The 25,786-nt window shown below is 28.8% G+C and overlaps 1 protein-coding gene across 4 annotated transcripts in view; it reads right to left on the reverse strand.

The window, feature by feature from the left end:
* LOC129989501 (exocyst complex component 6B-like) overlaps positions 1 to 25,786 on the reverse strand; it is a 52,796-nt gene that overhangs the window by 23,460 nt on the left and 3,550 nt on the right. Inside the window, exon 1 of one of the 4 annotated variants that reach the window (XM_056098071.1) lies at positions 9,196 to 9,391. The exons of 1 other annotated variant lie outside the window; for it this stretch is intronic. In XM_056098071.1, coding sequence (XP_055954046.1) covers positions 9,196 to 9,314 — 119 coding nt within the window. In that variant the 5' untranslated portion in view covers positions 9,315 to 9,391. Of the gene's footprint in view, positions 1 to 842; positions 961 to 1,303; positions 1,469 to 9,195; positions 9,392 to 25,786 lie in introns of those variants that run through there. 2 more of the 4 variants (XM_056098070.1, XM_056098073.1) reach the window with 2 other exon arrangements.

Here is a 25,786-nt window from a genome sequence, read left to right on the forward strand (position 1 = left end):
TATAAATAGTATTATTAATATATTGAATAATAATACATATAAAACAGTAGAAGGAAACAAACAAAAAATGTATTTATATATGTACCATACAATCTAATAAGAACTAATATAGAAGAATAATATTAAGTTTTGTTCATAGATTATTACTTCAAAAAAATTTGGACATATCATTGTTACATATACATACATAGAACAATTGACAACATAGATACTGCTGACTAAACATATGATTAGGCAATCTTAATCTTATTTAAATTCTAGAAATTCAGCATTAGGTTGTAATAACAATATATAAAATAAAACCAAAACAGGCACAACAAAATTTTTACTTGCAGAAAATTGTTTTATAGCCACAAATAAGCAGATGAAATAACATAAAATTTTAAAAAATGACTGAAATGCTGTTTTTAATCCAAATTTTAAAATGATGGTAGTTATATTTTTACATTTGTTTCGTAAAAAAATCAAACCCTAAAACTTGAAAAACTATATTTACTGAAAATGTTCCATGAATCTGAATCATTAAATTAAGACACAAAATTCATACCTTCACTGAAGATATTTTTTAAGCAGATTGTTCAAATGAAATATTACATTACTACAGATCAATAAAAAAATATTCAAACATGAATTATAAAGAATCTATCTATAAATTAAATCATTCAAAGGAATACTTTGCTGAATGATTTAAAAGAATCATATATCAAAAGGTAAGAATTTACTTAATTTTGAAACATCACAACAAAAACAGTTTCAACAAAAAGATCTTATTTTACTACAGAATTTAAAGTTTTTATAAAAATATAGATTCAGAACAATAAGGAATTAAAAGATTTACATACAGAATTTCACGAGGTGAGAATGTTCCCAAATCATCATGAAATATCATAGGAGTCAAAAGAATATCTTTTCTATCGTTCAAAGACATGTCACCTCAGTGCAGATATACAGCCGTTTGTAACTGAGTAGAGTTTGAAATTACGACCAATGTTTGATATATGATATGCGATTTCAGCGGAAGCGGTCGGAAAACCAAAAATCGTGACAGGAAGTACCAACCTTTCCGAAGTACACAACAGTCCAGGATATAAAGAGAAATTGTATGTTTCTTTTCCGTTTCTTGTGATATGTGACGGTTTCTATTTTAGAAATTTACAGAGTAATAATTTTGTTTCTTTAACCATAAAATATACTCACGATAAATAAATGTCATATTGTACATCTAGCACAATATGCGGCGTAGATGTTTCCCGGTTAGATAAAGTTTAAAACCAGAATAATTTTTAAAAAAACAAGAAATTACCTTACAACCAATCCTACGCTACTTGTGTCAGAAGTTTCTAACTCATACAGCAAAAGCTCGTGTTCTGAATGAGGATTTCGACTAGCAGCATTGAATGAACTGTCATTTGATACATCATCCGCCATGATATTGTTATTTAATTCGCCATGTTACAAAAGACTAATGTTGTGATGCCACTTTGAAACAAAGTTATGACTTTCTGAAATGGAAAATGCGGCATTTGCTAATTTTGTTCATTAAAGAACAAATTTTATAGATTAAAATCTATTAAATAAGGAGATTTTACTCAGCTCTTTCTCTTAATATAGCCTCTTAAATATATTTATTGGCACGTGTGAACGTTAATATTTACTTAATAATTCACCGAGTTTCAGAAGATCAGAAAAGAGAAGCAGAAATGGAACTAAACGTCTGGAAATCGAAACCAAAATGAAACGTTTTAAGAGTTGTTCGAATTATTCAAAAAAAAATATTGCAATTTTTCAGGACAAATTTTTACTATCGATAAGATTTAGTCTTATTCTAAGCTAGCTTGATCTGAAAATGGTTTAATTTATAACTGTATATATCAATTGGAATAATTTTCTTCTTCTAATTAAATTTATAAAATTAACAATAATAATGATATAAATAAAATTCTATTATTCCATAACAAATTTATAGATTCATTCTCATGAATTCGTTGCTTATTTTAAATGCACATTTTATTAATATATACCGTTAAATTATTGCATGATATCTTTATGCCACTGCTTGTATTAATCTCGAAAAATTTCTCTCGTCGTCTCTAAATCAGGTTTTGAATGTATTGTGAAGAATTTAATTTTTATCCATATCTCAATTTTTTTTCTTACCTTCCTAATTCATATCGATACAATATTGTCACTAACTATCAATACAAATTAATCACTAACCATAATGCGCTCTCATACACGATAGTGTAAATTCCATTATCGAACTTGAGATTCTGGAATGACGATCATTAAATTCTACAATTCGAAGTGGTGATAAAAAAAAGTGTGAAGAGAGTTCATTTTTTTTTTTCTGCAAATCATTGACCTTTATTATTATAATTAATACTGTTGTGCGATTCATTAATTAAGTAGAAAAAAAGGGATTTCTTTTTCGTTTTTTGTCATATAATAACATTGCATGTTCCTCGAAAGTTATAAATTTTTCACTCTTAGAAGAAATTAGTCATATAATTTTTATTTAATCGTGGGGCATTTAGAACAATGTTAATTGCTATCATTTTCAGAGCTGAACTTTGGTGTAATCTGATCAGAACTAATCTTTTTACCAAATACTTATCTGCAATCCAATATACTTATCTGAATTATTAATTTAATTTCAATTCCAGAAAAAAACTTTTTTTCAATATCAAATTTAATAATTAGTGAACAATTGTAAAATTTTTGCTTTATTTTATTATTGAATTTCTTTTATTACATTTTTATTTATAAATTAGCGACAGTCTTCGAAGATCAACTAGTTTGCAGGAAATATTGATGGTGTTTGCTTTCAAGTAAATCTCGTATATATAACTTGAAGTTCATGATTCTTTCAACAATGCATTTTTCAACATCAAATAAGGACGGATATTAAAGCTGTGTCATTTTAATAGTCTTACACCTGATATGTTTATTTTACTCATAAATTATTGTGATGGAATCAAGTCGCATGATATAATGGTGCTATAAAAACGTAACTTTAAGGATGTTATATCTTCGAAATTTCGCGTACTATAACATCGCTTTTTTTATTCCTTAAGTAAACCGCACAGATATTAAATATAATCGTACTTTTTTTGCTTTTAACAGTAGAAAGAAATTGCATGATTAAATATTTGAGGAAGCAAAAGAAACGATTTCAGTTTCACTAAGACAATGAAATATATTATTGAGAAATTAGGGGAAAAAATTAGGAAAACATTTAGAAAAATGACACGATTAATAAATTGTTATCATTGGAAAGATAATTTTTTATATTTTCAAACAGTGTAAAAATGGATTTTATGTAGTAAAGTTATCTAGGGAAAATACTAAAATCAAACTTAGTTTTTAATTTGTTAAAATATTAAAACAATCGCTCTAAGGAACACATTCCCACCGCCTAAAATGTATTTATACTATAGTTGGAAGCTATAAGTTAAATGATCTGGCTTGTAGAACACCAGCATAGGCACACTCATATTTTAATTTATTATTAATAGATTGTACCATAAATAAAATTACCGACGTTGTTAATTATTTTATGGTAAATACTAATTATTTATTAATTATTACTTTAAGGTAACAGCTACAACTGTCTATTAATTATTAATAAAGTTACTAACTTATTCCAATTAGAAAATTATTTTATAATTGATATTTTGTATAAAAAATGAACGGGAGTGATCTTCTCGAAACTTTCTAGCATAACCGTATGTCATTGGCAAACAATATTTACGAAAGCACTTATTCGAGTGCAATATATTTTTTTGTTTTTATTTTTTCGCAATTAATCACTGACATAGGCATCAAAAATCTGAATGTGTATTTAGGGGACCTTTTTAACGGCAATTGAAGCAAAATTGTGACTCAGAGCTGTAACTATAGTCACAAAAATCTCAAATCAAATTTCATATATCCAAGTAATTCCGTTGTTTAGTTGTCGTGCTTGTGACAGTGCATACCGATAGATGGTCAATAATTTGATGAAATGGTTTTGATTAGATGCTAAATCTGTGCTAATAAAAATAAATGAAATAATAAAACTGCTAATAAAAAATTCATTTGTTTATAGGACAAACAGTAGCATAGGTCTCCCCAAAATTTTCTCATATTCTCTGTAATAAATGCATTATCCCTCACTCTCACACATAAGATTGTGGATCTCAAATTTTGGCACCAGACCGCATTGTCAAACTATAGTTACAAAATATTAATTTTTTGGTGTGGATTCAGCATTTTTATTGAATCTACCATGTGATCCACGGAAATTTTTTTTTTTTTGGCTAATAACCCCTGGCATCTAGCATTAAATACCCGAAAATCCAATTTGTCTTTTAAAAGGGTTGTTTCCAACCGATTGAAAACAAAATTTGCACTACAGTGCAATCGTAAAATTTCATCCTGAATTTCATGCAATTATGTCATTATGTGTTTGAGATATCGTATTTACTTGCTTTCGAAAGTATAGACTTACAGAGGTAGTCAATCCCTTGTTGGAATTTGTTCAAAATTTAATATAGATCTATAATCTAGATGTTAAATCTGTATACCAAATTTTATCCATATAGCTCTCTTTATTTTGTAGTTATTTTCCTAACTTATTTTGGGACAAATGGTCAAAGAAATTTCCTTTGAATGTATTTTGGTCAAAACTTGACAGAACTCTGCAAATTTAATAGAAAGACTGTATATCAAATTTCATCAGTTCAGCTCAAAGCGTTTTGAATTATCTCTCTCACATATAAACAAGTAAGTATAGAGTAAAAAATGTGTTTTTCGAATTCAAGGAAGTCAAAAACGTAAAAATTCCTGAAAATCTCGAGTTTGACAATTACAATACTCTCTCTGAAATTTATATACGAGAAAACAATAAAAAAGTGAAAGTACAGTACCTCGAAATTTAGAAGACAAATGATACTGATATTTGCGCTTTTGATATTGCTGTAATTTTATAGAATTACTTGTATTAGAAACGGTCATGCACACAATAAACAGAACTTAACTAAGACAAAATAACAAGTCTTTAATGACAGACAAATTAGTGGAATCATGGACATGAAATTATGTCTAAACGATTTATCTGAAATCAGATATAATCAAAATTCTTTGCGAACTAGCTGTATCTTCTGAGGTCACTAGCTACAGATTGCGAAAGTTACAAGATAGATAAACCAGACTGTACTATAATCTCATGGAATTTGATTCTACGAAAAAAGCTCATACACTCGATGGGAAGAGCGAGTGAAAGGCTTTTAAAACGACACTGTTTGATATTTATTACAATTTGATATTTAAATATATGCATTTCTGCATATATTTGAACATTAAGTTGCGCATAAAGGATTTAATTGAAAGTAAGCACAGTTAATATTCCTAATAAATCAGCTAAAAAAATTTGACTGAAAAAAAATAAGATTTCCGCGTATGTTAGAAAGTAGATGAATCCAAAATTATAATGTTATGTGTTCTCATTGAATTCGGCTTTATGTGTATTTTTCATATTCATAATAAACAGAACATATATATTTTTTTAAAAGTAAACATAGCTTTAATTTGTCACAATTTGATGTTTAAAAATATAAGGAAATCATGAATATTATGTAATCAATATTTTCGCCGAATCAACGGGAATTCAAAAGCAGCTAGTAACTAATAAAAATAATAAATATAATTCAAGATACTTGTTGTTCTTTCATAAGACATTGCAAAATGTAAGGAGTGATGATTTGCAGTGTACAGGTTGTTTAATAATAATTTTGTCTTTATTTATGTAACCGTTTGATAATTTTTGAAAAATCAAAAGAATATGAAATCTCTGCGGAAATGATATTAACAACGTTGACTAAGTAATAGGGTTCAATTTCATCTAAGATCAACTGTTTACACATGTCAGAGGTCACTAACTCTTTCAAATGAAATATTATTCTGTTGGTGTGGTGAGATTCTGTTGTCCTTCGCTATATATCTATTGAAAATTACGTTCCAAAATAAATTGCTTACTGTTTTTATTCGAAGTACCAATTAAACTAACAAACTTACGAAATGAGGAAAGACTTTTACAGATGAACACAGAGCAACTGTTATTTTCAGTCTTTATTCTATTAGTACCGCTTGTTTTATCTTTCTGTGATATATAGGTGGTAAACAGTTAAGAGGGAGTATCAAACCTGCGACGCTAGTGTCCGTAGTCGCGTAACATAACCACAAGACAAAGGTGATCACCCATGGCCAGAGACTGTTAAATCGCTTATGAAGCTAGCGCCGCATATATTTTATTTCTGTCATTTTTCTTTATGGACGAACAATTTAACTTCTAATGTTCGACTATAGAATTTTTCGAAGACAAAACAAAAATTTATTGATTAAGACATAGCAAAAGCTTAAAAAATAGTTAATAGTACTTGGAAATTGAATTTTCGTTCCGGTCGCATTTGTTCCAACAGATTGTAACCGAAATTTAGCACGGAAACAATTTTAGTGACAAAATCGTATAACTAATTTAATATATTTAAGACAATATATTTTTGAGCTGTCGCGTTTACATACGTCTGAAAATACATACCAACAAAGGTTCAGTCCTTTAATTATATGGTTCCACATATTATAAGTATCTACATTTAAATGTTGATTCCGTGTATCAAATTTTATCCATCTAGCTTTCTTTGTTTTATAATTTTCATGTAAATTTGTATACGGACAGACGAACAGACTTCCTATGGATAGATTTCGTCCAAAATTTGACAAAAATCTGCTAATTTCATTTTTTTCATCCATCTATTTCAAAGCTTTACTGTGTTGACTTTGTCACTGATAGACAAAGAGACATAGTACCAAAAATGTAGTTTTGGAATTCAGGGGGGGGGTCTAAAGCATAAATATTCGTCAAAATACCTCAATTTCTAGATTTTTTTGAAGGTTGCAGTATTTTCTATACGTATACGGGAAAGTAAAAAATGATTACTAATTAAGCGAATTATGCCAGCATATTCCCTAGAGTTAAATGATAATCAGTTCTAATTTACAAATTGGAAATATGTTATTTTTTTTTTCTTTTCTTTTCTCTCTCTTTCTCTCTTGGAATCTTTTTCACCTTTAGAATTATAACAATTAGCTTAGAATTATAACAATTAATAAAGAAAAAGAAAAATTCAGAAATAAAACGTTATAATTTAAAGAATAAAAACTAGACAACAAAAAAAAACCTCACAAAAGAAAAAGTGACCTAATTACACATTTCTAGACAATTACAAGGACATTTCATATAGAAATAATAAATATTAGAAATTATTACTTGCTGAGAATATTGGCGAAAAGATTTTAAGAGGGGGGGGGGACGAATGTATCACAAAAGGGCAAGGTGTTTCAAATAATAAATTGAAATACAGAAGAATGGATGATGAAAAATAATTAAAAAAGATTTCCAAGTATTATAATGAAATTAATATTAATTACGAACCAGAATAAATTTTTGGAAGTAGCTTGAACTATTTGTTTAAATTAAAGAGTACCTTCAACTTTTCCTCTTGATAGAGGAAGAAAAGTTGTGAGAATTTTTTTTATTTGAGTACAAATTTAAAGGACAAATAAGAAGATTTAATAATAATTGAGGATAAATAAAAATAAATTCAATTTGTAATATTCTTTATCAATAATAAATTAAAGGCTTCATGTCAAAATGGAATTCGTAATTATTTTTCTTAATAAATGTTCAAAAATTAGAAGTTGTGGCCAGTAATTTTTTAATGCAAAGCTGTCGTGCTTGAAAACAAATATATTTTAAATTTTAAATTAAATTAATAGAATTAACGATTACTTAAGCATTTCATATTAATCTAAATCACGACGAAGAATACCATAAACCAGGATATTAAAATAGAATTTATCTTATCTAAAATAATTTTTTCTTTAATTTTTAAGTATAATTATTATTATTTCCTTTATTTTAAGTATAACTTTTAAGTATTTAAGTATATATTTAATTTGTAAGTATTTCTTTAATAATTCTTTTCATTTTTTAATTAAATTAATAGAATTAACGATTAATAACGAATTTCATGTGAATCTCAATCACGATAAAGAATACCATAAACCAGGATATTAAAACAGAATTTATCTTATTTAAAAAAATTATGAAAATATATCTGCAACCTTATATCTATTAGCACATATATTTGTGCCTATAGCCAAAATCCATCATTTCATGATCAGTGATAGATTTCCAACAAAATAGACTAGGTAATTGCCTTGGACAGCTTGGCGAGAAGTGGCCTCAAGTATGTCAATTAAAAAAAAATTATTTCCCTAGTTGACAAATAAATAAGTTTGGAAAAAAAATCCAAATTCTATGAATGTTAAAATATTAGGATAATACTAATACTTAATTAAATATAATTGTTCAGGTTCTTATATGTTTTATTAATTCAGTTAGTTATTAGAATATTTATATAACCGAACACCTGCTTCAATAATATTATACACAAACGTAAACGTCGGCAGTCTTGAATCATAACAAATAAATACAATCAAATGCATATTCATAACATCAATAAAAAAATATTAATATAAAACAAATTATTAGCACTTTAAAAATGCGCTGAACTTTGGAACTAAAGTTATGATCGTATTAAAAGAGAGGCCTCAGAATGTTTACTGCCTAGGATCCCAACCTAAATCCTTCACTGTTCATGAGGAAATTTTTAAGTTACATCTTTAAATTTGTCAGAAATTAAACGTCAGAGAAAAGTAACCATGTCCACACTAGAGTGATTTCTTTGCCATTTTAATTCGGTAAGCCTTTGAAAAATTTTAACCTTTTGAAAATTTTTTAATCAGAGTTTCGCAGCATCTTCAGAAAAAAATTTTAACTCGAAAAATTTTCTTAATATTTAAAAAAAATTATGTGTCAGATGATAGGGAATTGACTACTACACAATCATTCTCTCCATATTTATCAAATCAAGGAACAAAATTTAACATTAATTTATATAACAACAATTTCCATTCTAGATAGTATTAAATGAATTATTTTAACAACAATTCAGTTTTCAAAGTCTCCCGTTTCAAAAAATGGCGCGAAGTTAGAAATCGAGAGTTCACGGTAGTCTACTCAAACAACGTGACTAGGCGCCTTCATAGTGTTGACTTTACTCATAAAACAGATCTGCTAAGAAATTCACTTACGTTGTGTACGGAATAATATCGAACACACTAAGTTTCCTTTCGGCCGTCATGACGGAGATATATTTGAGAAGGATGGCATTGCTTTCGCTCGAATCTTCTAATCCGATCTGACGCGCCATGCTCCTGCGTTCGATTCGCAGAATGTAACGCAGCGTTGAAACGAAGGATTCGTAGAAGGATTTGAGAAGACGGCGAGCCACAGGTCTGTCCTGATCGGTTGAGACATTCATTATCCACAAGATCTCTTTCTGTTTGGCCTACTGTGGGGCAAGCTGGGTAAACAACGGGACGAAATCGTTCTTCCTATTTGGCGGTGGCATGTGTATGCAAACGTGAGCAGGTTGTTGTTTACAATACCTGGGAGAAGATGCATTATTTTTATCGAAATTTCTTGGAATAGAATAATTTTTTTCCCTTGACCTGCAAGATCTGTTGAAAGGTTGCAATGGCATTCTGTTCATTAGCGTTAAGATGTTCTCTTTACTAATAATAAAATGAATGTTTGTTCATGTGTGTTTGACGCTCTACAGGCTAGACCGTTTGACTTAGAGCTACTAAACTTGACACATATATACTTTGCACGGTGTTAATGTGCATTTCTGAGTAAGCTCCTGTATTTTTTAAATAGAACAATAAACAATTTTAAGTGGAATTAATGAAATAATGGGTTAAATGGAATTTTTAAATATAAAAATATAATACCTGAATAAAAATGCATTACTTTTATCGATTTTTTTTGGGGGGGGGAGGCTAGCAAAATCTATTGAAAGTTTGCAATGGTATTCTGTTCATTAGCGTTTAGATGTTGTTTTTATTAATAACAAAGTGAATGTTCGTACGTGTGCGTGTTGGCGTTTTTCAAGCCAGATCGTTTGACCTATAACTACTAAACCTGACACATATATACTTTGTAAGATGTTAATGCTAATTTCGTAATGAGTTCTTTGAATTTTTAAATAGAATTTTAATTAATTAAGAATTAACGGTAACTTTATCGTTTTACTGCAACTCTTATCGAAAATATTACAGCAAAAAAAAGGAGCTTTTAAACACCTTCACATTAAAAGAAAAAACAACCTTATCATAGGTGCCAATTTAACTGCGGTACAGATTTTTGACTACTTGTAATTAACATTTTTAAATATCTGTAACCTAACTTTATAATATACTTTATTGCTGTGAAGAGATTCAAATCGTTTTCATCGTTGCCACAAATATTTCATATTAGAAACTTACTATTTAAATAAAAAAATAAGCCATGTCATCATATATTCATATTTTCAATGGAAGCAAGATATGATTAAAGTATACTTTTAATAAACTGCTTGAAATTTCATTATACTTACAATTAGGGTTAAACTTTACAAGTAAGAAACGATGAATTTTTTTAAAAAAATGCGTTCATTTTTAAATAGATTAGGAAGAAAAATTTTTTTTATCAATTTAATCATTCTTATTTCAAATTAATTCTTTCAGTTCAGATAACAGAAAATCACTAAGATGCATAACACAACGAATAATAGGATCTATAGCTTCGAAGGTAGTACATGTTACATGTCTAACAAAATTTAAAGTTTAAAAATCTACATAAAATATTTAATTGAATATTTTAGCAACAATAAATCATGTAAAACCCAACTGTTATTAGTTGCTTACTGAATATAAAACTGAATGAATATGCATCATATTTTACCGAATGATAAACTGAATATACAGGGTGTTTATAAAGTCCCGGACCCATTTTGATGTTTAATAACTCATAAAATAATAAAGATATAAACAAACTTATGGCATTTATTGATGGAATAACTCATATATTTTCCTTTTCAGGTTTGAATATTTTTACTTTTGTAAATATCGTCTGCGCGTGTGGTTAATTTCAGATAATTTCATTTTCCAGTCTAAATATCTGTACTTTTCTAAATATTGTCTGCTTATTAATTGCATTTTTCTCTCTTTTGTTTTTGGCAACTATTGCAATGTTATGTTTACTTTTGATGTGTTTGTTCTATGTAGTACTTTTGTATGTGATGTTTTATTCGAGCGGATATTAAGGAGAATGCATACACCACAAGAGAAAGCACAGATTTTATGGTGGTTCATAGAAATGAAATCGATAGTGCAAGCACAGAGAAATTTCAGAAGAATTTACCAAAAAGATCTTCCATCCAAAAACAGCATCTTGCGGTGGAAAAAGAATTTTCTAGAAATTGGAAGTATCGAAGATAAGAAACGTTCCAGACGTCCTTGCACAAGTGATTTTGATGTTGAGCGTGTCAGAGAGACATTTTTACACAATCTTAGACTATCTGTGAGATCAGCGGCAACAGAATTGGATATGCCAATTTCGACGGTGTACAAGGTTATTAAGAAAAAATTAAGACTGCATGCATACAAAGTTCAAATTGTTCAAGTTTTGGAACCGAACGATAGGCCTAGGAGGATGGCCTTTGCAACAGATATGCTAAGAAGGATAGAAGATGCTGCTGATTTTCTGAAGAGCATAATGTTCTCCGATGAAGCATCCTTTTATGTTTCTGGCATTGTTAATCGCCATAATGTGCGCAAATGGCTCTGTGGATGCCGACATGCTTGTCGCTACCTGGCGTGAAATTGACTATCGACTTGATATTCTCCGGGCGACGAAGTGGGCACACGTGGAAGTTCATTGGCAAGGGTCATGAAACTTTTTGAGTCTATTTAACCATTTATGTTATTAATTTAAATCTATCTTTATTATTTTATGAGTTATTAAACATCAAAATGGGTCCAGGACTTTATAAACACCCTGTATTTTACTGAAATTTCCTAGAATGAAGTGACTTTTTTTTTCTTTTAGCCTACAAAATCTGTTGAAAGTTTACTGTGGCGTTTAGTATTCTGATTATTACCTTTTAGAAGACATTATTTGTTAATTAACTGAAAGAAGAGATTAATTTTCATTGAATATTCTCAGAAATTTCTTTTTAAAATGCAAGATTTTTCGAGAATTGGCTGTATTTTCTCTTCAGAAGAGATTACATACAAATTAAAATACGTTTTTTTAAAAATCAATATTTATAGGAAAGGAATGAATATTTCTCCTTTAATTTTCAAGCGTATTTAAAAGCTTGCTGTAGCATTCTATTTGCTGATATTTGGAAATTGTGGGTTAATGTATTGAATAAAATTGCATTTTTGTTATCGAAATTTTTTTAATGAAATAATTTTATTTCTTTAGCTTGCAAAATATGATTGAAATTTGCTCTAATTTTATGTTTTCAAATATTCAAATGCAGATACTTGTTTTTATATTGGATGAAGATACATTACTTTTAAGCAATACTTCTTTAAATAGAATGATTTATTTTTCTGAACTTCAAGATCTGCTGAGATCTATTTGAAATTTTTAGAACTTGCAAAAAGATTCGATTGTTAGTTCAATGAAAGAAATTACAGATTTTTTTTTATCTTGCATTTTAGAACGAATAAGTAGACTGACAGATTTCCCTGCTGATGATTATTTCGTCCAAAATTTTGAATTTGCTATATTGATGGGGAAAAAATACCAAATTTTTTCCATTTAGCTCATTGTTAGCTCAAATTTATTGTATTCACAGATAAATCAACAGACAAAGGTAATTTCAAAAATGTTTTTTTTCCTTCAGATATTGGGGTGGCGATTCATCAAAATCTCGATATCGAATTCTTTGATGAGAAAAGTGAATCATCTCAAATAAATTTGATCCATACTTATTTAAAATCCAAAATATAATTTTTTTCCAATTCATTTTTTTTCTTTGCATTATAAAACAAACCCTACAGATAATTTTAAAATGCATAAAAATAAAAAGGATCTTAAATTTTAAAAAAATCTCTACATTCTACTCATTCTCCCGAGTATCCGGCCTAATCTGGCGGAAGGACTGGCCAGATAACAAAAAAGCCGGATAGACCGAATTCTATGAATTCATTTCTTTGCTCACCAATACCCGAAGACAAAGTTTTTATACCAAAACTCACTGTTATAATACGTATTTTCTCACTTCTTATTGAGTACTAAATCCTCCATTTATTTCCATTTGAAAGCAGCCGCGGCCCTGTGAATCATAGAAGCAGTTGCTGATAACGTGTCGAGGTAAAATAGAGGGCTCTGTACTGGTAGTTTATATACTGGACTGCACGTTTCAAGAATTTATTAGGAAAAAAGTAGGCTAAAAGATATAAATTGTTCATATTTTAACAAATTCTGTAATGCCTAATTTAAATGCAGGAAACATAAGCAAAACATTAATGTAAATCGTAGGCTTAGTTCTTAAGAAATTTACTCAAACTGATTTTATTTTTCACTGATAAATGATTACACGGATAGGAAAAGGTAAACCTAAGATAAGTCAAAACGTACAGTTTTTAGGTTTTGAAAAAATCCTTATTAGATGACTTAATAGACGCTTTGCCTTCCTCATTTAATTACGATAAAAGAAAACGAGGCCGGATAGTCGTGAACCAGATATTCAGGAGCATACTGTATTTATATCGGGCTAGAAAACTTTTTGTATTTTTTTACATGCGGCATGAAAATTAAATAAATTTTTGAATGTTTGATTTTTTTACATTCAAACAAATTTGTGGAAGTTCAAGAAGGAACTTTTTATATTTTTTTATTTGAAAGATTCTCTATCGAACGGACACACGCTTGAATTGATCTCAAAAAATAATATCTGCATTGAACTAATTGTAAACGATAAAGAAAACAATTATTAATAAATTTAAAATTATAAAAGAAAGTGCAAACTGCTTCATTTATACAATTTTCAAAATTTTTAATTATTTTATTTCATTATTCTAAATCCATATTTATTATTTTATTTGCAAGTATATTTTTCGTGTAATTTACGCTTGAAATATTTCACTTCGAGAAAAAAAAATGGTATTGTTTTCGTTACAGTGCAAAGGTAATTACAATGAAAACTTTAGTACGTCACTACTCAGTGTGTCTTTCTCGTTATTACGTTGTTTCGCCTTATTCCTTTTTTATTTCTGTTCATCTCAAAGCTACACAGGCATAGATTGTAATGAAATCCTCGATACAGAAGCAGAATGAAAAACCAGCGGAAGTGGTCTCTCCAAAACTTTCTTGCATATTCTCTAATAAACTTGTTATAACACAGAACGCCTTACATGCAATTCGAGAACAATAGTTTTGAAATATTAACTTTTGGCATGAATTTAACATTTTTATTGAATCTATCGCGTCATCCTTGGCGAATTATTTGGCGAATAACCTCTGGCACGCGATCAAAAGCATCCAAAAATCGAATTGGTGTTTTAGATGCGTTATTCCCAAACGATTGATAAAAAATTTGACATAAAACTACACTTAAAGTCGCAAAATCATGTACCAAATTTGATATATTTAACTCATTGATATGTTGAATAATCGCGTTTATATGTCTCTGGTAGTACAGACCTACAGACAGTCAACTCGTAGTTGGGTTCGAAATTTGTCAGGTGTCTGCAATATAGATATTAAATATGTCTACCGAATTTTATTTATGTAGCTCTCTTTATTTTATAATTATCATATTAACTTATATTCGAACAAACAGACTTCTGAAAAAATGTTACTCAAAATTTGGAAAATTTGGAAATTTGATGTAAAAAACTTATACCAAATTTCAACCGTCTAGCTCAAAGCAATTTTGAGATATCTTTGTCATAAACGTATAGACGGACATACAAATGGACATTTTCTAAAATGTGTTTTTCGATTTCAAAATCTCAAATTCGAATTTTTTTTGACGATTACTATATTTTCTATGTATTACGTATACGAGGATATATGTATATGTATTACCTAGTAATATATATACATAAATACTACGGAACAAACGACTTCTCATTCAGAAACGAATAGCAGCGAACAAAAAATAAAAACAGCTGTTTGGTCTGAGATTATGAGCGTTTTAAAAACTTTAAATAATAATAATAAAAAAAAATGTATATGTTTTTAACACATCGAATAGTTATATATAGTATACTCCTCTATGGAAAAAAATAAATTTATTTATTTTATAAGATTGATATTCGTCAGAGAAGGAAGGACGGCCATTAGTTTTGTTGTAGCAAATTTTCCCATATGAAAATTGCAACGGTTCTTCGGTTCGATTCACACCTGGAAACTATGACCACCCAATGATATTTGAAAGTTCCAACTCCCGAGTGAGATTAGTGATATCTCATATTCTAACCAGAAAAAGAAAATAAATTAGCGATGTTATGGAAAATTCTCTTTGCATTCTTTTTCTTTTTTAGAAAAGAAAAGAATAGTGGCAATTCCCAAAATTTGAAATTGCTGCACTACAAAAATAAATTGAATGTTTTCCAAAAAGAAAAAAAAATCATTTTCACCACAGCGACGTACATTTATTGAATATTTCGTGAGCTTGGTAAGAAACTACGCTTCAATCTTAACACCAATTGTAACTATCGGATTGCTAATCAAATTAGATTCTAACTGAATCAATTTAATCAAACTAAAATATCCTTTGGAAACAAAATTATATTACTTTCGGGATGGGTCTCATTATTTTCAGACATGATTAAATTCTGAGGGAAACACCTGAGCTGGTATCCCAGTCTTCAGATTCCCTTGCTACATTCTCATGAAAACTTCAAATTTCGAAGGCAGAATTTACTTCATCCAGGTTTTGTATAAAAGATCGAAAATTTAACGTTTTGAATCCACCATGTTTCTTCCCCAAAGCCGTGATGTAACCACCAGGCCACAGTGGCACTTAGATGTTTTCAGCCCCCCAAGGAGGAAAAAAGCTGAAATAATATTCAATCATTGCATATGATGAAGGAATGGCATATCTTCTCCTTCGTTATCTTACTTCTGTACTAGAGCTGATCGATTTATTTTTTGGTTTAGCAATAAATTAAATATATATATATTCTTTAACCCAGTCTTTTTCAAGATATTAGCATGTTATTTCTATGTTCGAATCCCAATATCTAAATTTTCTTCTTTTCTTATAGTCCCTATGCCCTTTAAGCGGCTATTTCGCACATATCTTAAGAAGAAGAAAAAAATGGATAGTCATTAAATTGAGCACCCTTAATATTTTTTTCCATTTTAAAGCTTTTACATTATTCTCAGAAGAATCATTAATGGTTCTGATTGTAGCATAAACTAGTGAAAACGATATCCAACTTTAAGTGGTTTGGTTCATTTAACTTTATTCTGTTCTTCATTTCGGTGACTACTTTTGCTTTTCTTTGGACTTAGCTGCTGTGTAATGTGTTTACTGTTTCATTAAGAAGAAATAATCGTCTTATGAGATGTTGTTAAAATACTAAAAGGTGAGTTATTTGGATTATTTTTCCACGAGTGTTGTATTTGTCTTTATTAATGAATATCTTTCATAAATGTAGTATTGTAACAGTCAAAAAATTCAACATAAATATTTGGTTTAATTTCCACATTTCAAATCTCTGTGTTTGAGAAACGCATTTGAAATATGCTCGATTATCTATTGATATACGAACACAATAACACCAAAATAGAAATAAAAGGCTTCAAATTTAGTATCTATACGTTATTCACCAAATATGTAAATTTCTTTCTAGTTTGAAACGAAATATATCAGTAAGCGGCTTCCCACGGTGAATGTCACCCATATCAATATGAAAAGCTAGATGGTTTAAATTTTGCATGCAATTTTATGATTGGAATTGTAGACATATATCAAAGTTTGGACTAAATTCATCGAAGTATTAATCGTAGGTACTAATTGTTCGAGAAATCTTAACCAGACTGCAAAATTATATGAAACTCAAACTATAGAGTCAAAATATCTCATAACTTACATTAGAAATCCTAAAATTAATAAATCTCAATGTGAAATCCTTTAATCGTAATTTGCATCTCCGAGCGATACTCGAATTCTCCCATGTGTTAGCGAGCATTTTATGAATTATATAGACAGAAAGCACTTATGATATGCTATCTGTCTTGCAGACAGACATATATAATCTTCCTATAGAGGGAGTTGTCTTCCCAAAACTTTCTCACATATTCTCTAATGCAGGTGTTATCCCACAGAACGCTTTGCATAGTGGCAATGGCATACAATAGTTACGAAATATTAACTTTTGGTGAGAATATAGCATTTTTAATGAATCTATTGTGTCATTCTTGGCGAGTTAATTGGCGATTTATCCCTGCCATGCGGATAATAGTATTCGAAAATCGAATTTGCATTTTGGACATGTTTTCCCAATAGATCGAAAAAAAAATTAAAACTACACCTGTAGTCACAAAATCCCATACTGAATTTTGTCAATTCGAACTATTGAGTTATCGCGTTTACATGTTTCTCAGGGTACACATAAACAAATAGTCAACCCCTTCTTAGCTTTGGCTCAAAATTTGGGAGATGTCTACACTATAAAGGCTAATTCTTTGTATTGATATATTGTATTGTTCTAATATATTTTCTGTATTTAGCTCTCTTCGTTTTGTAGTTATCGTGTAAAATTATATTAGAACATTTGAGACATTAGAACATTCTTTGTATTGAATTTTATGTATTTAGTTCTCTTTTTGTAGTTATCGTGTAAAATTATATTAAAACATTTGAGACATTAGAACATTCTTTGTATTGAATTTTATGTATTTAGTTCTCTTTTTGTAGTTATCGTGTAAAATTATATTAGAACAACCTGACAGACTTTCTCTAAGCGGATTTTTCTCAATTTAAAAGAAATCTACAAATTTGATATAAAGATCGTATAGTAAATGTCCGTCTAGAACAAATCGTTTTTGAGTTATCTTTGTCACAGACAGACACCGACGGAGATTTTTCCAAAAATGCCTTTTTTGTTCTCACGGAGGTCTGAAACGTGGGAGTTTGTCAAAATTTCGAGTTCGATTTGTTTGATTACTATGTTTTCTCTATATTACGCACATGAAAAGGCATTAAAAAAAGGAAGGAACTTAATTTTGAAAATTTTGTGGTACTATTATAAAATGAAATTTTCTCATCTAATTGTTATTAAAACATACAGAGATATCTGTCGGATTCTGATAAATAGAATGTTCTGAAATAAAGTTTTAAGCCACGTTAGCAATATGTTACTTGAAAGCGATGTAATTCTTAATTTTACACAATTTCATAATCTGTCCAGTAATTCTTCGCCGTTTTGTATATTTATTTGCGTGCATGTAAAAGCGAAAGCTTGAGAATGTAATAATTTAGTCTTTGTCGTCAAAATTGTTTATTTGGGTCAAATTTCGGTTTTCACTGGAAAATAATAAACCTAAAACCCATTCAATTTCCTGCTTTTTTTTTCCATAGAAATTTGGACTGTAGAAAATATAAAAATTCCTAAAACTTAGTATTTTAGGCGAAATAATATCTTTTATAAAATTCTTATTACTGGATTTAACCAAATTAATTTAAGAATGAATTGAAAATTTTTATAAAATGAGTATTTCCAAGGTAGTTTCAGACCAAAAGGGAGAAATATTTTCGTCTATCGAAAAAAAGACTTTTCTTAAAATGCAAATAAGTCATATTTTGTGTAAATTTATCATTAGTTTATAAATAATAGAGATATAATAGATATTAAAACACAATCATTTTTTATTTGAACTTGTAAAGTTTTCATCGGAAATTTTTAGAATTCAAATCCGATCAACTTTATTTGTTTAGTTTCGATTTAAATTTTCTATGCGATTGAAACAAAGCTAGCTATTCAACCAAATACCAATTTTGGTTTTTTTTTAATCTATTAATTTCTGCCATGTTTTAATCTTAAAACTTTTCTCAGTCAATTTCTTTATTGCCTTCAAGGGAATGAATGGAATACTTGTCGATTTTGATATTAAAAGTTGTAGTTCGGTAGATTAGAAGTTAGCGATGCGAAAGCAGGAAAGGTGAATTCGTAAAAAGAGGCATGCGTGACTTTCAATTCATGCATGGATAAAGTACTCGAAATGGTATTTGTATCTCATTAGGCAGCAAAAGAATGTAGAAAAACAAATCATAAAGTTACAAGAATCTTTCATGACAAAGTTGGCATTGCCAGTTAAGTAAAATTTTACGAATGATTTAAAAAAAAGTTTCAAAAACAGCTTTTTACAATATTTCAAATTCTTGATTAAACGCAAAATTTTTTTGATGTTGCCATTTTACTTAGAAAATACTGGACATCGGATTAAAGAAAAAGGGCTAACCATAGATGTCAAGAATTGAAAAAATATTTTAAAAGTTAGTGTTGAATATTTCAGTTTATCTTTATCTCGGACACACATAATAAAATTTAATGCTTATTATTAAGTAGAATAGCAATATTTTGTACTATGTAATAGATGTGAAAGTAGTATTAAATGTTGCTATTTTTACTTTCTCTTATAAGAAATATAAAATATTATAATCTTTGAGAAATTCGAATCAAGATTTTGACGAATCTTCAAGCTTCAGATCTCACAGAGTTCGAAAGACATTTTTGGCATTTTTTGTCTGTTAATCGATCTATTTTCCAACACAATTCAAAAACTCTTTGAGCTACAGGATGAATTTAGTGTTTAATCTTTATAACAAATCTATTCGATTTCTATTAAATTTTGAGCGAAGCATATTAAGAGAATCTGTAATCGGCTGTCCAAATATAAGTTAATACGAGCCAAATGGATAAAATTTGATACAGATCTTAACATTTAAGGAGTAGATATCGATCAAGCCGGTCGATCGATTTGTGGTTTCAAAGGTACATAAACTCAATAATTTGAAAACTAAATGACTTAAATATATGAAATTTGATAAGTGAATTTGCGAATACAATTTTAATTCTGTGCCACATTTTGATTTCAATCGGTTGGGAAAAAAAATTTGAGTATTTAATATTTGGGTACTATTAATCGCATACTAGTGATTAACCGCCAAGGATCATACGACAGATTCAATTAAAAGTGCTATATTCACGCCAAAAATCCATATTTCGTAGCTATTATTCGCCAATGCCATGCAGAGCATTTGCGAAAGTCGGCAATTTTATACGAAGAGACAACACTTTGAAACCATTCCCGCTGGTTAAAATATTCATTTTTCAATAATTAGTGACTTAGTGATACATGTATTTATTTTCCAAATGAATAACAATTTTTTTCCGTTCCAGGTTCCAACTTTCTTGCATAAATAGAAGATGGCATTAAGAACAGATGTCTTCATCTCCTAACATATCATGTACAAGAATCACACTTGCGCAGACATTGAAAACCAACATAGGCTTCAAATTGACAACTGATACTCTAGTTATGGATGCAGATTTCCCATGAAAGAGGAAAGCGATATGCTCAAGCATACTACAGGGAACTTCAATTTCTTTTCTGTCGAATTGGATAACATCAAGTAAGACCATACATTTTAGATATCAGCCAATAAGAACTGATTATGGCATAAAGGAGAACTTTTCCTCATTCTTTGAGACAATCTCGGAACAGTGGTCTTGTGTTTGTTTTTTAATGATCAAACAGGTAAAAATATTTGATCACATGCATCTGGAGTACGAAAAGAATAAGTAATTTATGAAATCCCCTGCCATGTGCAATCGGTATTTGATATATAAAGGGCAAATGACAACTTTGGCTTTTTCTTTAACATAAATTCATTTATAAATTACAGTTTGTAGAGGGACGAGACTCTTTACAACTTCGTTATGAGGCAGATGAAAATAACAGACGAGTTCAGGAACAGGAATTTAATTATTTTCTAAGTTCCACATTTCACAAGACAACACGAACACGAAAATACACGACATTCACTTAAAATAAATCTAATAATGATCTCCAAGAAGCATCATGGGAAATATATCTTGATGTTAATAAGGTAACTCCATCTGTTGTATCAAAAGAGAAGGTAGTAGTTATGTAACCGCTACACAGTTTATTAATTAGATTAGAAATCATTTCATTAGACCTATAAAAATATTTTCTATTTATCTCAAGCTTTCTGGTAATTTCGGTATGGTTTTATCTCAGAACAGCTTAAACGAATCCCAGATGCTTAATTCCATACATTTACAGTTCAATGAGATTTATCCTGTCTTTCCTTCTGTCGAGTTTAAAGTTCAATTCCTTTAAAAATAATAAAGTGAACCGGGTAAGCAGAACAAGTTACCATTTTATTTTTAGGATACGATATGTGTGACAAATCCTTGAAGTATAAAAATAACTCTAAATATATAGAAATTGATTCACTGGACCATTTCAGCAACTTAAATGTTTAAAACTTAGATTTTACTTATTTCATGTTTGTAAAAATGCTGTTTTGTAATGGATTTTTTTATTCACTTCAGAAAGTGTTGAATGAAAAGAATTTTACACTGTGTATTCTCAATGACAATTTTTTATAAAATCATTAGAACTTAATTATCAGTTAATCATTAAGTGAATTAACTTCTGATTTCACGTTATTGGCCTATCTAATCTCCATATAAAAAGCGGAAAATAAATCATATAAATTTAATCTACTCGATACTATCAAAATTGTTTAGAAACTGTTTAAATAATTTTAATAATACAGTAACTGCTTATAGAGTGATACACAAGAAATACATAGAAAATGGGTACACAAGAAATACATGTTCCTTATGTGGTTGACTTGTATTATAAATTATCTAAGCTCGTATTTATATGGAATGTGATATGTCCTCAGATAGAGAGATGATTAATGGAAATTAAAGATGTGAAGGAACGAGATAAAGTGATATAATTGTTCGATTTAAAATTGGAAATGAAATTCTAAAACCATAAAAAAGGAAGAGGTTGCAAATGAAATGCTTTTTGAGAACATTTGGGTAAAATACAGTTTATTAGAAGAATTTCAAAATTCTGCTTGTAAGAATTATAAATGCTACTAAACAATTTTCTGGTGTTTAAATAATAGTTTCATGAAGTAAAAACACGATACCTTTCTAATGAAAGATTAGCTAATTCTCTCGTTTTGAATTTTCACGTGAAAGTGCAAGTCAACGGATAGTCAACTTTTTGATTTCATTTTGAAATTATTACGAATATGCTTTTTACATAATAAAACTGTGCACTAAATTTCATATATTTAGCTCCTTCATAGATATCAGGTTCATATGACCTCGGTGAGCCGGATAGACTTCTAGCGAATGGATTTCGTTTAAAATTTGACAGAAATCTACAAATTTTTATGTGAATATAATATATCGATTTTCATCACTCTTGCTGAAATGCTTTTTTCTAACTATCGTATTATAGACAAACATAAGAACAAAATGTTTTTTTCGGACTTGGCAAGGTCTATAATTATGGAGATTAGTCAAAATCTTGAATTCTAATGTTTTGAAGATTTCAAGGCTTTCTCTTTTTTATATTTCATGTACTAGAAAATAAAATTTTTATTTTTAAGACATCGTTTGCGCTAAGCTTTCTTTTCAAACAGAACTATTGGAAATAGGGCCACCAAAACTTTCAAGTGAAGTATAGTAGAAATTTTAATATAAAACACCTCACTTCTAGATTTAAAACATTTTACATAAAAATTCAAATCCACATCTTAACGCACCGAAAAAAATTTTCTTGAACAAAATTCCCATTTCAGTCATTTCCATTCCATTGATGTTGGAATCTTTTCTATTTTCAGATAAAATCTCGAATGACTCATAGGTTGATTATTTCAATAGCTTTAGTACCGATAGATTTTTTGACTGCCTTTTATAAAGAATAAATCCATAATTTGTATTAATTCGAAGTTTTTTTTTCAGATCTCAGTTGACATGCTTTCTGCCATTAATCAATGTTGCTTTTCTCAACAACAAGAAAAAAATGGAACGTGGAAACTAATAAAAACTCCATGATTTCGAATCAAATATTTCACAGTGAGTTTTTAAACTCGGAAGATGCTATATAATTTTAACTTGACTTCATTCTGGGAATACAAGATGTATTTACATCTGCAGAATCTCGTCCAGCTTGTAAGCGTTGTGGAGATGCATTGAATGTCCAATACATCCTTATGGACTATGTAGCCTTCACAAGACATTGATTGAAGTACCGTTGCTCAAATAGCTTTAACCTATATTTTAGTAGAGTAACCCATATTTTAACCTCTTCATGTACTTGAAAGACAATGTGCTTTTCATATTTAGAATTGTTTTTGTTGCTCTGGTCTTAATATTATCGATTTCCTAAGGTTTTTATTTGATTTTAATTATTAGACCATCTAGTTCAAATATGCACTGTTAATTTTCAACGAAGCTCATCTCATTTGAAGTTCTGTACCAAAAAGATGTTAAGATTGGGCTTTCTGAATTTGATCCAGTGATCTTGATTTGAACCATAACCAATGTCTTGGCATTCCAAGCCTGACCAAGATTATAGGTAGAGGGACATACAAATAGTTATTCTAAGGAATGCTGGAATTTATATAAGGTTTAAAATGTGTTAAAGTGTTAAAATGCTTTAGTGCAAGTTTTCTATAAATGATATACTCATCTCCAGTAAAATAATGTACATATGTTCAGCAATCTTTAAAAGGACTTTCTGTAGAAATTGATTATTCTTGACTTTTTTGCTTTTTTTTTTTTTTTTTTTCAGTATTGTGTTCGTCTGGAAAATGGATATTTCAAAAATAAACAATGTGAATTTTTCTACAACAAGTAAGACATTTATTCAGTTACTATAGATGATTGCATTGATAAAAAAAAATCTAGTTTCTCTTATGAAACACCGTTTGGATATTGATTCATAGTATTTTTAAATCAACAAAATAGAAGTAATATTCTGAGCTTTTCACATCCTAATCTCTCTTCCAAAGAAGTTAAGCTACTGGAACAATCAGTCTTCCTCTAGTAAATGTAATTTCATTACATAGCTAATATTTTCAATCCAGACATCTGTACTTGCCAAATCGCTTGTCCCGATTTGTTGCTTTTATGATTGGGTCATTAGTTATAATATATCGTTAATTATCATAGTTTTAATAAATGAACTGTGTTTATGAATGTTTTTAAAGCATGAATTATGTTTGTATAATTGTCGAATAAGAATCTTGAATATAATATTCTCAATCCATTGAATTTAAATCTACATTTTTGAGCTTTGCTACAAGAGCTTCAAAGCTTGAATTCTGCCAATAATATACGTTAAAGTGTTACAATAATGTCCAACGTTAAAGCATCGATATAATATCAAACTAGAAATTCTATCTGCTTTTATGTGTTAGTTGTATTTTCAAGCCATAAGTATTCAATATATTATCTTGATGATCAAAACTAATATAAAATTTAGAGCTTATATTTTATGATAGCATGAGCTCATTGCGCAAAAATTGAATTCTTAATTACATAATGTAAAATGCATACCAATGTAGCGATATATGATGAGTGAGGATAGAACCTGGGACCTTGTGGTTTGCAGTCCAGTAGCATAACCATTATGCAAAAGAAATTGCTCGTGAAGCGTAGCTGTTAACTGGCTTTTATGCTATTCGCCACACCAAAAAGAACTACATCAACAATGAATAAACTAAAAATTGCTTCTAAAAACTTATTTTTATTAGTAATATTAATAAAAATTTCCTTTCGTTTTTTTTTAATAATTTTATATTTAATTTATTTTAAGTTAAGGAATCTAGTAATTATTTTTAAACTTTCTACCAGATGGCGCCACTTGCAAATTAAATTTATTAAATAAGTTAAATATTTAAAATAATATATCGTAAAGAATGCATAAATGTATAAAGTTTCTAAATTCTAACGCATCGAAAGATGAATGTAATATTATTAAATTCTTTCTTTATAAACTTGAAACAAATCAAGTTAATGTAAAATACAATCAAAGACATATCTGATCTTAATATTTTTTTTCAAAAGAACATGCCATAGATACTATTGCATTTCTTTATTAATAATTTAAATCAATCGAAAATGTTGACTATCTGAATAGCTGAGTTTTGTATATTGTATATGAATCAAATTTTATGTTGCAAGCCTTATTTGATAAATATTTTTGAATTTGTTTAATGTAGTACATGTCTTTATATTTTGTGATGATAAAAATGCTTATAAAAATTCATGAAATGCATTTTCATATCTCAAGATGTTGTAGAATATATAGCAATAGCCATATCTTGTTTAAAGTAAAATTAATTAGGCATATCTTGCAGAATTTCAAGCTTAAATCTTTTAACTTTAAATTTCAACTATTTCTAAAAATAATTTGTTTTTTATATTTTCTCTTAAATAGTATGGCAACATGCGTCAATTTGGTTGCATCCATTTATAAATCCTTCGTAAGATTTGTTATTTTTTTTTATTAACTATCAAAATTCGTTATTTTAAAATCTAAAATCTCGAATTAGAAATATTTTAGTTCTAGTTTTATGTAAAAATTAATATACTTGTCGGCAAACAGTTTTTAAATATAATTTATCATCAAAGGATAACTGATGGCTGTGCTAGACAGTCTATCAGAAATCCATCGAACATAAAAAGGAAAAAGCATTTAATCACCATGACTGATCACCATAGTGATTAATATGCTTTAGAAGAAAATACTAAATTTTTGTAAAATTGA

Source organism: Argiope bruennichi, chromosome 10 (genome assembly GCF_947563725.1).
Source record: "Argiope bruennichi chromosome 10, qqArgBrue1.1, whole genome shotgun sequence".
Lineage (NCBI taxonomy): Eukaryota > Metazoa > Arthropoda > Arachnida > Araneae > Araneidae > Argiope > Argiope bruennichi.